Source organism: Carex rostrata, chromosome 9 (assembly GCF_964058835.1).
Source record: "Carex rostrata chromosome 9, lpCarRost1.2, whole genome shotgun sequence".
Classification (NCBI taxonomy): Eukaryota; Viridiplantae; Streptophyta; class Magnoliopsida; order Poales; family Cyperaceae; genus Carex; species Carex rostrata.
The window spans coordinates 4,283,547-4,296,998 of record NC_135926.1 but is presented as its reverse complement, the minus strand read 5'-3'; the positions used below and the strand labels follow the sequence as shown (position 1 = coordinate 4,296,998).

The following is a 13,452-nucleotide window of genomic DNA, read 5'->3' as shown; positions in this document are numbered from 1 at the left end:
AATCTCAAAATTTCAACGCGGTTTCGATTCACACTTAACTTACTTACTTAGATGAACCTTAATTAAGGTTTTAAACTCCTATTTTGTTAGCACGATTTTCGATTCTTGCTTTTAATTCATTTGAATTTAATTGTAAAAATTTCGTAACGTAACACCTTACAATATTCTGGAAAGTCACACGGCCCCGAACAAGGAGCACTAAAGGCTCAGGGTAGTCAATCTGATTCGCAAGGACTCAAGGATTGCTGGGTGAGCACTACAGCTCAAAGTAGTAAATGGGTTGATCACGCAAGATCACTCTAGGAGTTATATAATTATTTGAATAAGCTTGAGATTGATTGTGAGTATTGAAGTTTAAGCACACAAGCAACAATGACTTTCTCTAGATTTGTAAATACGAAATATTGAAGTTGGGGGCGGCTAGAGTATCATTCCAAACCTTGGTATAGGTTCTATTTATAGAGAGCTGCCAAAAATGAAGTAAGTGGTCCTGATCGTTGCAATGGTTCATGGACCGTTACAACGGTAGGGTAGTTCGAACAGGTTTGGATATGTAACGGTCAAGGACCATTGTAACGGTATCCACAACGGTTCCTGGACCGTTGCAACTTCTGGCTGGAAGCCGCTTGAATTGATTTAATGCGGTGCAGTCATTTCTGTGACTTGATTTATTCCGTTCGGTTCCTGGACTGTTGCAATAGTAGGCCTCACTTAGTTCAGTCTCAAGATTATTTTACCAATTTTACAGATTAATTGTCCTTAATCTTGAGTTATGCTTTTGCTATCCATACTTTTGTGCTTCATGACCACATCCTTGATGTTATATAGCAGTTCATTGATTCATCATCGATGTGTATTTATTGTATCTCTAGTTGTCATGAACCTGTACATGTCTCAAGAAGGAAAACTGTAAAATACAATTATGTTTGTTTTGCAAATCCAGTCAAATGAGTAAGTCGAGGGCTCCAAAAGCCAACAACAGTATGTTTAAAGGTTATGTAGAGTATTTTACCGGATATAGTTCATATTTTTACATGATATATGCATCATTTTACAATATCTATTATTATTGATGTTTAAAGGTTTACAGTATATAGTTCACAATTTTACATGATATAGTTTTCAGTTTTACATGATATGTAGAGTGTTTATAGGATGATATTTCTAAAGAACCTTTTTTGTAACCACATTGTTCAATGTTTTATAACCTTTTTGTTTTGTTTTTTGCAGGATGATATTTTAAAGAACGCATTGTTCTAGTGATGTGGCTTCTAACTCATCCAAACAATACTAAACGAAGGGTTATGAAGCAAAAACTTTTGTATGTTGAATAGTATGCTTGTGTGGAATGTATGAATTTGTGTTTAGAATGTTATTGTTTGTTTTTGTTACTGTTGAACAATGATGTTTTCAATAGTGACTGTTTATGCTTGTAAACAGTTACTAATGTTTAACAATGTGGTTGAATAGTTGATGTATTGATGTTTTATAGTTTGCATTTGTTAGTTTTATTGTTTACATCTTTTAAATTTATAGTATTAAAGTTTGCAGTGTGTTTATCTCATTTTTATAGTTTGCATTTGTTAGTTTTATAGTTTACATTTGGGAATTTTACAGTAGTGAAATTATATAGTTTGCATATGTATGTTTTACAGTATGTGTAGTATTAATTTACAGAGTATGGATGCATATATAAATATTAATAATTGAAGAAAAAAATTAAAATTAATTTTAAATTTGAAAAAAATTGATTCAAAAAAATTAATTCTGATGCAAAAAAATTAATTTTGCAAAATTTCTAGGGTTATTTTGAATAAAACCACAAGTTTGAGAAGTGGTTCAGTTTTAAAATGTTGTAGAAGGTTTTAAAAATGTTATTAACTTTAAGTTAGAGAAGTACACCAAGTGGTCCCGTAGCAAGTTGTACATGTTGCAAGTACACAAAGTGGTCCCGTTAGATGTTAGAATTTTAAATTGCGTTTTGTATATAATTTGTTATGTGAGATGAGGAGGGTTCAAATGCACCCAAATGCATCCTATTTTTCAAATCCTTTTTCTCCGTTTTCAAAGTCCGAATAGTCAATCTGAACCGTTAGATGCGATCTAAATATTAAGATGTGCTTGGAGACCAAATTTTACATTTTTTGGAATTTTTTTACTATTTATTAAGCTACTTTGAAAATCGCTGATTTTACATTTTCTGGACCATTGGATCAGCGATTTTCAAAGTGGCTTAATAAATAGTAAAAAAATTTCAAAAAATATAAAATTTGGTCTCCAATTACATCTTCATATATAGATCGCATCTAACGGTTCGGATTGACTATTCAGACTTTAAAAATAGAGAAAAATGATAGGGTGCATTTGGGTGTACAAAAATTTGAATGCATTTGAACCCTTCTCATGTGATATTACAGTATAAAATTAAAATTTTACAAAATTCACAAAGTCAAATGATATTTAAAAAAAAAAAAAATTATAAACAACTTCCTTCGATAAAATCGCCGAAACAAGAATTGTAAGCCATCATCAAATAAATAATTCAAAGAGTTCTAATCGAAAGTGTGAATACATATCTTCTCTTTTCTAAACAAGTCAAAAGCTCATGGTTGATCTACTGTTTCTTTACTATTTCTAGGTAATGATGGAGGTACTTTGAATGTTTGAAAGTTTTGTATTGGATGATAAAAAAAATTCACTGGACAGTACATCTTTATTGACAATCTGCTATTAAGGTGACAGTGCAAACACTATAAATTTAGTTAAAAAGATAGAAAGGAAGAACGATTTGCAGCGAATCTTATCAACAGAGATGTAACCTCTCCTCAGTCTTAACCTCAAATAAAAAAATAAAAAAAAAAAACCCAAAAGAAGATTTATATATGGACTTTCTTCTAAAAACAAATTGACTTTCTTTTTTCAAAACATGGCAGTCAACCGGTGACTGCCAAGCGGTATGTAAATAGACTTTGTTTTTTTTTTTTCTTTTTCTTTTTAAGTTTCAGCGGCGGCTGCCAATTTACCGATTCTTTTTATCGATAGCATAAAATAAATTTAAATTTATGACATTATTTCTAGAAAACAATTTCAAACAGAGCACAACCGGTATAATTCAAGAAAAATGTAAGTTGTATTGGCTTTAGACCTATCATTGGTCCGATGGGTATCACTCCGATGGGCATCACAATCGTTCGATACAGTTTAAGATTCGCGCGCAAAAATTGTAAAGTGTATCAGAGGACTCTTGTGCCCATTGAATCTAAAAATATGTCTCATGTCTATCAAATCTACTTCTCCAACACTTTCCTTTATGTCATTTCTGAAAACCTTTATAGAAGTTGCGAAGTCTGAGAAGGAATCAAACTCTCGATCTTTAGAGCCTGTTTGGTAACATTAAATACCATAGAAATTTTGGAAAAAAAATGAGATCAAGGATATTTTTTCTAATAAGGTGTTCGGTGGTTTAGTTTTAATTCTCATTTATAATATCTTTTGTTTCTATTTCTCCTTGTTACTCATGGGACAAAAATGAACTCCCACCTTTTTTTTCCCCCAAATTTCTAATCTCTTCGCTGGAGCAATAAATTAATAAACACAATGAAATCAAAGTTGCAAACAATAATTTATTAAAGTTCTCATTCTCATTTGTGATTTAACGCAATGAAGCAATAATTTGTTCCTATCCCCTTCTAGCGGTTGATTAATCAAAGTTCTCATTTATTTCATTTATTAAATTCATTCAATTGTGATTTAAATAATTTAAAATACATAAACATAAAAATTGAAATACAAGACTAATAATAACTTCAAATAGCATTTTAACAGTGTATTAATAACTTATCAAACACAAGCTAAAAATAATTAAACAAAACATAATTTAAAAGTACAAGAAATTTTAATTGAATAAAACACAAGATTAATTTTTAAGTTAAGTTTCTATTTGGACGGCTAACATAATCATGCCACATTGGTCTAGCAATTTCATCTCATTTATCACTTTGCAGTGTGTGATCAGTTCACTCTGATATCATTTAGCAGTGTGTAATCAATTCACTCAATTATTTACTTTTAGAATCTGATATGTACAATTATATTAATCATAATCAGTAATTAGCATCAATACACCTAATATGGTTTAACTTTAGTATTATATATTTCATAGAAAAAAAAACCAATATCTATACAATTTTTTTATGCATTTGCTGAACACCTGTGTTCTAAAATTTCTTGTCGGTTAAATAGTTTTGATTTTAACAAATTGAAATTCATATTCTCATATTAAAAATTTCCATGTTACCGAACATATTCTTAGATAACCAACAATTCTAGAACTTTTTTCCTAACCGTGTTGGCTCTCCTTTCAAAATTAAATCCCTTCATGTCCTATCTCTCCTCTCTTCCTGCTTATGTCTCTATTGACCAATATATTACTTTAAATTCTCTAAAAAGAATTATTTTAATTTTAGTTAATCTAGAATTTATTTTATATGTGTTTAAGTAATTAATTAAATTAATTTTTAATTTGTATTGTTTAGACTAATCATCGAAACAATCAATCATAATGTGTGTAATGATTTAAATTGGTGATAAACCCGATACAGTCCAACGGGGGTTGAGTACATCATTAGTTCTTGGTTTTAATTTTGTGCATCTGCAATTTAATGTCGACTTGGATATTGGGAGAATAATCACAACCTAAATATTCAAGCACAGTGTAATCCTGGAACAACAACCATCCAATTTTATGAGCTGATACCAATAGTATGCAATGCATGTTGAAAAATAATTTATAATCAGACTTTGAGTGTTGGGACCCAGACAGCATCCTTAAAACTCCAATCAGAGGGGATGAGGAGGAACTAAAATATCAAGGGATATATTAATTGCAGCTGTGATTAGGTGTACACAGGGTTAGGGGATCAACGTGATGTCTCTTACTGTAATCTGTTTATTAAATGCAAACCTATCTGGCAGCCTCTGCCCGATTTCAAAAAAAAAGAAATTCCATTCATTCATTCAAGTTTATATACTTCGCAACATTGCTGCATTTGTGTAATTTTTTTTTTTTAATTGAGGATATGATAAAAATTTCGACAGTAGTGACCTTGTGTTTTATTGATATTTGATAGGGTTCTAAATAACTAGCTATAGCTTTTTCGGACCATAAACACCAAGTTATGAGATAAAATTGTGCTAACTCAGCTATGACCGCTATAGCTATAATAGCTGACCGCTATTACCGCTATATGAGACCCGCTATGCTACATGTTTTTTTTTTTGCAATTTATATGGACTTCTGTACTTCTATTCTTATTTATAATGCTTACATGATCTTCTACGATAAGTATACTAAACCAAACTATATGCTTATATTTTTATTTGTGATTTATTATATCATTCTATATCGAGAAATATTCAAATACTAATTCTTCATTTTGTAATACTCTTTTTATACTATTCATTTGTAAAATTATTATCGTTCGTTTCAATTGAAAGCTGATTTTAATTATTATTATAATTATAAAATGTTTAAATATGTATATTGACTTCATTTATCTTATAAAATTAATTGCTCTCTGTCTATTATAATATGTAATACCATGAAGTATAAACTATTAAATAATGTTACTTTTTACATTTGTTTCCTTCTTATTTGTGTAATTGATAAAAAATATAGATTTAGATTAGTTGTCATTTAGTTGTTACATCAATTCTCTAATATTGATTATGTTGATAATTAGTAGAAATATAGAATATAAAGTTTGAAAAGAAAAAATTACTATGTGTGATAGCTTCTGCTATAGCTACGCTATTTGCAATAGCTTTTTTTTTTAGTCTCCCCGCTATACCGCTATAATCGCTATTTAAAACCTTGTACCAACCAAAACAAAAACATTTCTCTTTCTCACATGCTTCAACCAGAAGGGAATAATAATTAGGAAATACATGCGCAGAAGCAACTTAATGAGGTGCGAATGGGGACATTTTGACTGGCGGTGAAAGCAAGAGGACAAAAATAATGATGCCACAAATTTGACGTGCATTGTTGGAACTTGCAGGGCCAATTTGGAATCTGCATCATTAGCTTTTGAGATTAGATGCAAATTGCGTCTCATCCAAACAAAACCTAAAAGAGTTCCTTGCGGCTTCAAACATCAACACCACAATGTCGTGAGTCACTCACAGTACCTGGTAACCCTCTACACGATATGGAAGGTCTGTACCAGTTACAATTAGATTCAGCACTTAAAACAAAAAGGATTAAAATAATCCATGGAAATAATTGGGTCAATAAATAGTCAGATGTCTCTTTGCATAATGTCAATCTCTTTTGGTTGAAAAACCGTAACCGATTGCATTTATAAAAAAAAGTCACGAAATTCATAAGATTAGGCAAGTATATGTGAAACATACATATAATCAAAAGTAGAAATGCACATGGTATATGCATTCTGTGAATGTAAATTTGATTATCTTTGTTTGATTGAGTGATAGAAGTCTAGTGAATGAAGATTTTTTCTGTATGCATATCACAGTCGAAAAGACACTGAATTTAAATCAGACCGAAAACCGAATTGATCGGACTGCAACAGTCACCATCAGCTGAGAAGACACTGAATCAAATCAGAATGAGAACTAAATCACCAATTTAGGACAGTCATCTCTAAACAGAAAGAGAAGAAAAAAGACAGAGGAAGATGCATAAAGTAGCACACAAATACATAGACGAAAGACCACTCGCTTTTTCATCATTGAAAAGGAGAAGACATCCATGACTGATCCGTTACTTCTAGAGATGAAAACAGAGCCGGATTATCCGGCGGATATCCGCTCCGTATCCGCATATAATCTGAATCCGGATAATTTCCGGATACAGAGTCCTAAATAGAGCGGATATCTGGATCATTCGAAATCCAATAGTTTGGCCGGACCCATATAAAAGAGGAATTAATATTTGCTATAGGTGAGATTTAAACCCATCTACTCTCATCTTAAGGTCTTTGCTATAGATGCGAATATGATATCAGCATTATCCGCTCCATTTTCACTGTTAGTTACTTCAGTCTGATACTCAATACGATGGAATGAACTCAAGAGGGCCTTTGTTTTTTTTTCCTTTTTATTTCGCCTCTGTTCGCCTTTCTTATCGCACCGTATAAGCACCGCTTTATTAAAACATTCAGCTTTGCAATAATGTCAATCGCTCTTTGCTTGTTTTTGAAAAATAGTGGTATTTACCACTGATTTCATAGAAATCAAATCTATAGCATAATTGATATAGTACCTAAAATTGGTACTAAAATCAACCATGGCAAGTCTATACAGCTGTGACAAGTAGAAACAAAAGCATAATCCAAAGCATTCAACCATGCCCCCAATACAAGGCAACCACCCTAAGAAAACACAAAAACATCATAACATGCATAAAGCTAAGTACTACAAGTCTAATAAGTCTTCATCCTCTTCCACGTCACCAAACATTGGATATGGGGTGTTGCCATCCCCAGAACCCTGCCCCACAAGATCCAAAGCTTGGGTCGTGTCTGGGTTTATTTCCTCTTCTAGTGGAAGGAGATCTGAAAGATTCTTAACATCAAAAGACATTATTAGATTTAATATAGATAATAAATCACACTCCCTAAATTTACATCAAAATTGAGTCAAAGCTATGATCTTAGTACCAATAACCTTGATTGAATAAGGGAAACTAACAATAAAACATAATCTATTGCGTTCTAACCAAATAGTCAATAGAACAACACCTCGTAACAATCCAACTAATAATCTATCTTTTAAAGGAATGGAAGCATCAATCATCAATAAATCCTCTAAAGTGTGACAATTATAACTAAAGTTATTATGAGCTGCTATCCAGTTCCATATTAAGCTAATGAAAGAACAATGAACGAAAAGATGTTCTGCACTCTCTATGTGACCACAGAACATACATTTGGTATCTCCCTGCCAGCCTTTATTTACTAAGTTAGTCTTAGTCAAAATCTTGTCCTTTCGAAACAAGTCACAAATTTTTTTTAATTTTTAATGGAATATGAGATTTCCATAGTGTTATATTCAAAATTAGGCATGCCGCCATACTCTAACCATTTATAAAAGGAATGAACCGTAAAGTTATCATCAGAGGACCATCTCCATATAATCTTGTCTTCTAATTGGTCAGATAGAGTAAAATGAAAGAATTTATTTTGCAAAGCTAACCATTCTATCCTATATATACCAGTTAATTATCGTTTAAAACTAAGTTGCAAATAAGAATTAGCAAAAGCCTTAGCCACAGACACAAATTTATTGGTTACAATTGAAAACAAGTTTGGATATTGATGTTGTAGAGCATGTTCCGTGTACCATCTATCTAACCAGAAAGCCATAGACTTACCATTACCAATTTCTTTATTTAAACCTAAGTTAATTACCACATGGACTTTTAAAATTGATCTCCAGAATGGCGAGCATACTGAAGGGTTGGTTCTATAGCCGTACTTACTTAAAAGGATTGATTTCCATGTACCATGAACAGAATTATCAAGAAATCTAATCCACCATTTAGCTAAAAGGGACTGATTCATTAACTTTAAATCCAATACACCCAAACCACCTTGATCTTTACTTTTGCAAATTTCCTTCCAAGCTACTAAATGATATTTTTTTTTTGTAGAATTTCCACCATGCCAAAGAAATTTGCATCTAATTTTATCTATCTTATTTCTAATTTTTGCAGGTAATCATACATGGACATCCAGTATAACGGAATGGCAGATAACACAGAGTTTAGAAGGGTAACTCTACCTCCTAAAGAGAGTAAAGATCCCTTCCAACTTTGAAGCATTTTTTCAATCTTATCAATTAAAAGTTGCCAATCTATATCAGTTAGTGCTTTTATTATTAATGGGTACCCCTAAATAGGTAAGTGGTAAATAAGCTACTTTACATTCTAAAACAGTAGCTAATTCCTCACATTCAAGGTCAGACAAATTAAGAGGGAACATTTCACTTTTGTTATAATTTATTTTGAGTCCGGAAACATTTTCAAAGGCTAGAAGAAGCCATTTAATGTGCAATAGAATATCCTTATCTGCTTTAAGAAATAGTAAAGTATCATCCGCAAAATGTAGATTCATAATATCGACTATATTACGGAAATCACCTAATCCATCAACAAATCCCCCTAATCTAGCTCGTTGTAAAATTTTATTAAGTACATCAGTAACTAAAATAAAAAGAAAATGAGAGAGTGGGTCACCCTGTCTAACCCCTCGCTTGTAAGAAAAATATTGTCCTAAAGTACCGTTTAAATTAACACAAGTTCTACTTTCCTCTAAGGTTAATCTAATCCATGTAATAAATCTTTGACCAAAGCCTCTAGCATGCATTACTTCTAGAAGAAAATCTCAATTAACATGATCAAATGCTTTCTCAAAATCTAATTTAAATAAAACACCCTTTTGTTTTCTAATCTTTACTTGATATAAAACCTCATGTGCACTAACTACATTATCAAGGATGAACCTACCTTTAATATATGCTGTCTGAGATGGATCAATAATATAATCCATAACTAAGGCTAATCTATTAGCTAGTAACTTAGTAATAATCTTATAACCACAATTAATTAAACTAATAGGCCTAAAATTGCGTACCGTAATTGCATCATTCTTTTTTGGGATTAAACAAATAGTAGCTAGATTAAATTTAGAGACATCTAACTCATGATTATAGAAAGCAGTGAATATCCTTAGCAAATCATATTTTATGACTTCCCAAAAAGATTGATAAAATTGAAAAGACATACCATCTGGGCCAGGTGCATTAGAGGGATTACATTCAAAAACTACATGTTTAATCTCATCTAAAGTAAAGGGAGTTTCTAAAGAGATACATTGTTCCAAAGTTAAATTATCAGAAGCGGGCCATAAATTTGCTTGGAAAGAAACTAATCTAGTGGAAGAAGATCCCATAAGGTTTTTATAATAATCGTAATATGTCGTAAAAGTATAGATTGGTCATGTATCATAACTCCATTAATTTCTAAACAACTAATAATATTTTTCTTTTTTCGATAAGAAGCAGTAACATGAAATTTTTTAATATTAAGATCTCCCTCAAGGAACCATTTCAACCTAGATTGTTGTTGCCAATATTGCTCTTCTTCTAAATAAATTTTATGTAACTCAAATTGACAGAAATGCCAATCATCAAGATCAAAATCTGAAATGGTATTATCATCTACTCAGTGTTCATAATCATCTATCTTATGAGGTAACCTAACCTTAAGTCTCCTTTTTTCACCTCTAATATTTGAACTCCAACCTCTCAACTTTCTCCTTAAAAATTGCATTTTTAATATCCAACTCAAACCAAGATAATTTGTCAAAGGGTTATCTAATCACCAAGAAGAGAGCAATTCATAAAACCCCTCATAGTCCAACCAAGACTTATCAAATCTAATTATTTTGGAAGAAGGAAATACTATAGCTTGTGTATCTAAAATAATAGGATTATGATCTGAATAAGTTCTAGGTAAAGAAGAAAGTCTAGTTAGATTAAAATGAGAGTTCCAAGATGTAGAACACAATACTCTGTCTAATAAGGCTTGGGATGTTGAATTCAAAGACCGGGCCCAAGTAAATTTTCTATCTGGTAAAGACAATCCTATTAAATCATTATGTCTAATAAAAGAATTAAATCTACTACTTATGATATGATTAAAAGTGGAGCCAGTTCGTTCAGACCGTCTTCTAATCATGTTAAAATCTCTCATAATAAGCCAAGCATCAATACCTAAATTATCGATGTCTTGCAATTTCAACAAAAAATCTCTTCTAGATGTAGAATTAAGAGGACCATAAACTGTGGTAACACACCACTCAAAATTATCTAGTTTATTTTTAACATGCAAAGTAATAGAAAATTGTTTAACATGAGAGGCAATCAAAGAGAATAAAGTGTCATTAAATTCAAAAAACAAACCCCCAGATGCTCCTTCAGATGGCTTAAATTCTCATTTATTAATAAATGTACTCAATGTTCTCAAAGTCCGATCATGAAAATTGTTTTTCTTGGTTTCCTAGACACATACCATATTAATTTTATTATCTCGAAGTATATCACTCAAGTATCTTCTTTTAATCGACATTCTTAAGCCCCTCGCATTCCAATTTAATATTTTAACCATGGAAATTGGAAACTACTAGAAACCCTTAATTGTTGAGAATCTACAAGCTGATTTCCTAAATTATTTTCACAATTAGCTATGTCCCTAATGTCAGAATCCGAAATCTGACCTGTACCTATATTATTATTAATCACAGACTCAAGTTTGTTCCTAGAAAGAGACCTAATAGATTGAACTATCCAAATACTATCATCTAAAGTATTCCCTAATTTAAAACTACTAACATCGTATAATTTAACCAAATCCAAATCAGATAAGGAAGAATAAGGAAATTGGTCAATCAAAAATTGCATACCTGTTTTTGCCTTAACCGAAAGCTTAACCAAATCAGGTCATCCAGCTTGAGCTCCGTCGCTCCCACCATTTGATTGAGTTTCACCCGGAGACTATTTCTGGTTTCTTCCGTATAGGAGGTTGCTGCCGTGTGTTTACCCTTGCGCCTTTTCTCTTTCTCATTACGAATAGCAACCTCCCAAGGATCCTTAGAGTCAATAGATTTAGTTGGAGGGGGAGGAGGAGGAGGCACATCAGCGTGAGAAGAAGCGTTCCAAGGATCATTACCTAATTCAAAACCCGACCCGACATCACTTACCTCACCCCCTTGGTCAGATAGATGCTGTAAATGAGAAAACCTATTAGAAGTATCTCCTTCAGGAACTAGAATTGGTGAAGGCTGCGGCTGAGATGGAGGGTTAGATAAAGAAGGAGGCTGGGCAGGTTTAGGAGGAGACAGAGGAGGCTGAGATGGTTGAGAAGAAGGGCAGAATGGTGGCCTAGGTGAAGTCGGTAGTGGTGGGTGTGGCAGAAGTGGTGGTTGTAGCATTGGGTGCGGCATAGGAAGGGTTTGCTCCAGTGATGGATGAGAAATAAAGTGGAAAGGAGGCTGATGTGATGGATGGAAAATAGGCGGCTAAGGTGGCAGCACTGGACCTTGTCGAGCAACAGGTTGAGAGAAGAGGGGAGGCAACTGAGGTGGTATCACTGGAACTTACCGAGCAGCAGGTTGAGAGAAGAGGGGAGGAGGTTGCCGAGAAGGAGGAATCACAGGACCTTGCTGAGCAGTGCGAACCCGGTGCTGAGGCATACGACTCTCTCCCTCCACGACAAACTGAATCCAATAATACCGAGAGACACTATCTGGACCAAGGAAAAGCATCTTACGACAAGGTGGAATGTCGGATCGATTTGAAACTCCGAGCTTGAGGCGTAAATAGTTCAAATTTTCCTTATCTTTTGACAAAGGATCCACTTGAAGGATGAAACCACCCAATTCACTAGCCAAATGCTCAAATTCAGAACCATTAAGAAATGCAGATGGCAACCCGTAAATCTTTACCCAAAACGAATGAGGTAACCAACCTCCATCAAAAGTAATCGGATCAAAACCTTCGAGAGGAAAAACAACATCGCCTAAAAGGATTTTACCTTCTTCTAACGCAATCTTACGCCATAATGGATCAGGTGGATTGATCAAGAAAGAATCATCCGTAAGAGGTACGACTTTCCACTGAAAGTTCTCCAATGGAAACCGATCTGCTAGCTGTTTACTGATGAAAGACGCCCCTTTACTATACGTATCTTTAATCACAATGCCTCTTCTCAATAACAAATCAAAATCCCGAATGGCCTGAGTACTAGCAAATCGCATTACCGATGAGGAACTGCCCAGTTCTTTCATTTCCTTAGTGAGCTGAGGTCGAGAAGACTGCATCTTGGCAAGAGAGGGGCAGCTGTGGGATCGATGACCAACCTTTGTACAAGCAAAACAGACCAAGGCGTTGTGACAAGATCGAGCCAAGTGCCCGTAATCACCACATTTGAAGCAAACCGAAGTTCCTTGTTGAGACAGAGAAGCAATAGACTTCAGTTTGGAGTGGAGACGATCAGATTCTGAGAAAACCCAAGGTGGAGGAATGATAGATGGAGCATGGGTAGGAGGCGATGGCTTCTCAGGCTTAGATCGGGGTCGCCATGAGAGAAAAGGGTATGGAGGCTTCGGATTAGAAGGGATGGTATGAGAGATGAGGGCCTCAGAATCAGCCTCACGAAAATTAGAAAGAGATGAATGAGGTTCGGCGGGAAGGGGAGGCAGGATCAAGAATGGCAGTGATGGTGTAGTAGCGGTAGAATGAGAGAGGTCCGCCAATTATTTAGCACTGGTGAGAAATTGCAACAGGGAAGCCTCCAGTTCTTGTAACACATAGGAGAAAGTCATTGAAAAGAAATAGCAACGGGCCGATGACCCAAGATCTCAAATCTTG

At 33.7% G+C, this 13,452-nt stretch overlaps 1 protein-coding gene across 2 annotated transcripts; it reads right to left on the bottom strand.

Annotated features, from left to right (window-relative positions):
• Nucleotides 1-7,234: 7,234 nt before the first annotated feature.
• LOC144559678 (uncharacterized) lies at nucleotides 7,235-13,206 on the bottom strand. 2 transcript variants are annotated; one of them, XM_078308780.1, is made up of 2 exons: nucleotides 11,487-13,206; nucleotides 7,235-7,587 (listed from the first exon to the last, which is right to left on the bottom strand). In XM_078308780.1, the coding sequence occupies exons 1-2, from the start codon at nucleotides 12,024-12,026 to the stop codon at nucleotides 7,438-7,440; spliced, it is 690 nt and encodes a 229-aa protein (XP_078164906.1). In that variant the 5' UTR covers nucleotides 12,027-13,206; the 3' UTR covers nucleotides 7,235-7,437. The 2 variants fall into 2 exon arrangements, with proteins under 2 accessions (XP_078164906.1, XP_078164907.1); XM_078308781.1 differs by having other exon boundaries at nucleotides 7,235-7,577.
• Nucleotides 13,207-13,452: the final 246 nt, after the last annotated feature.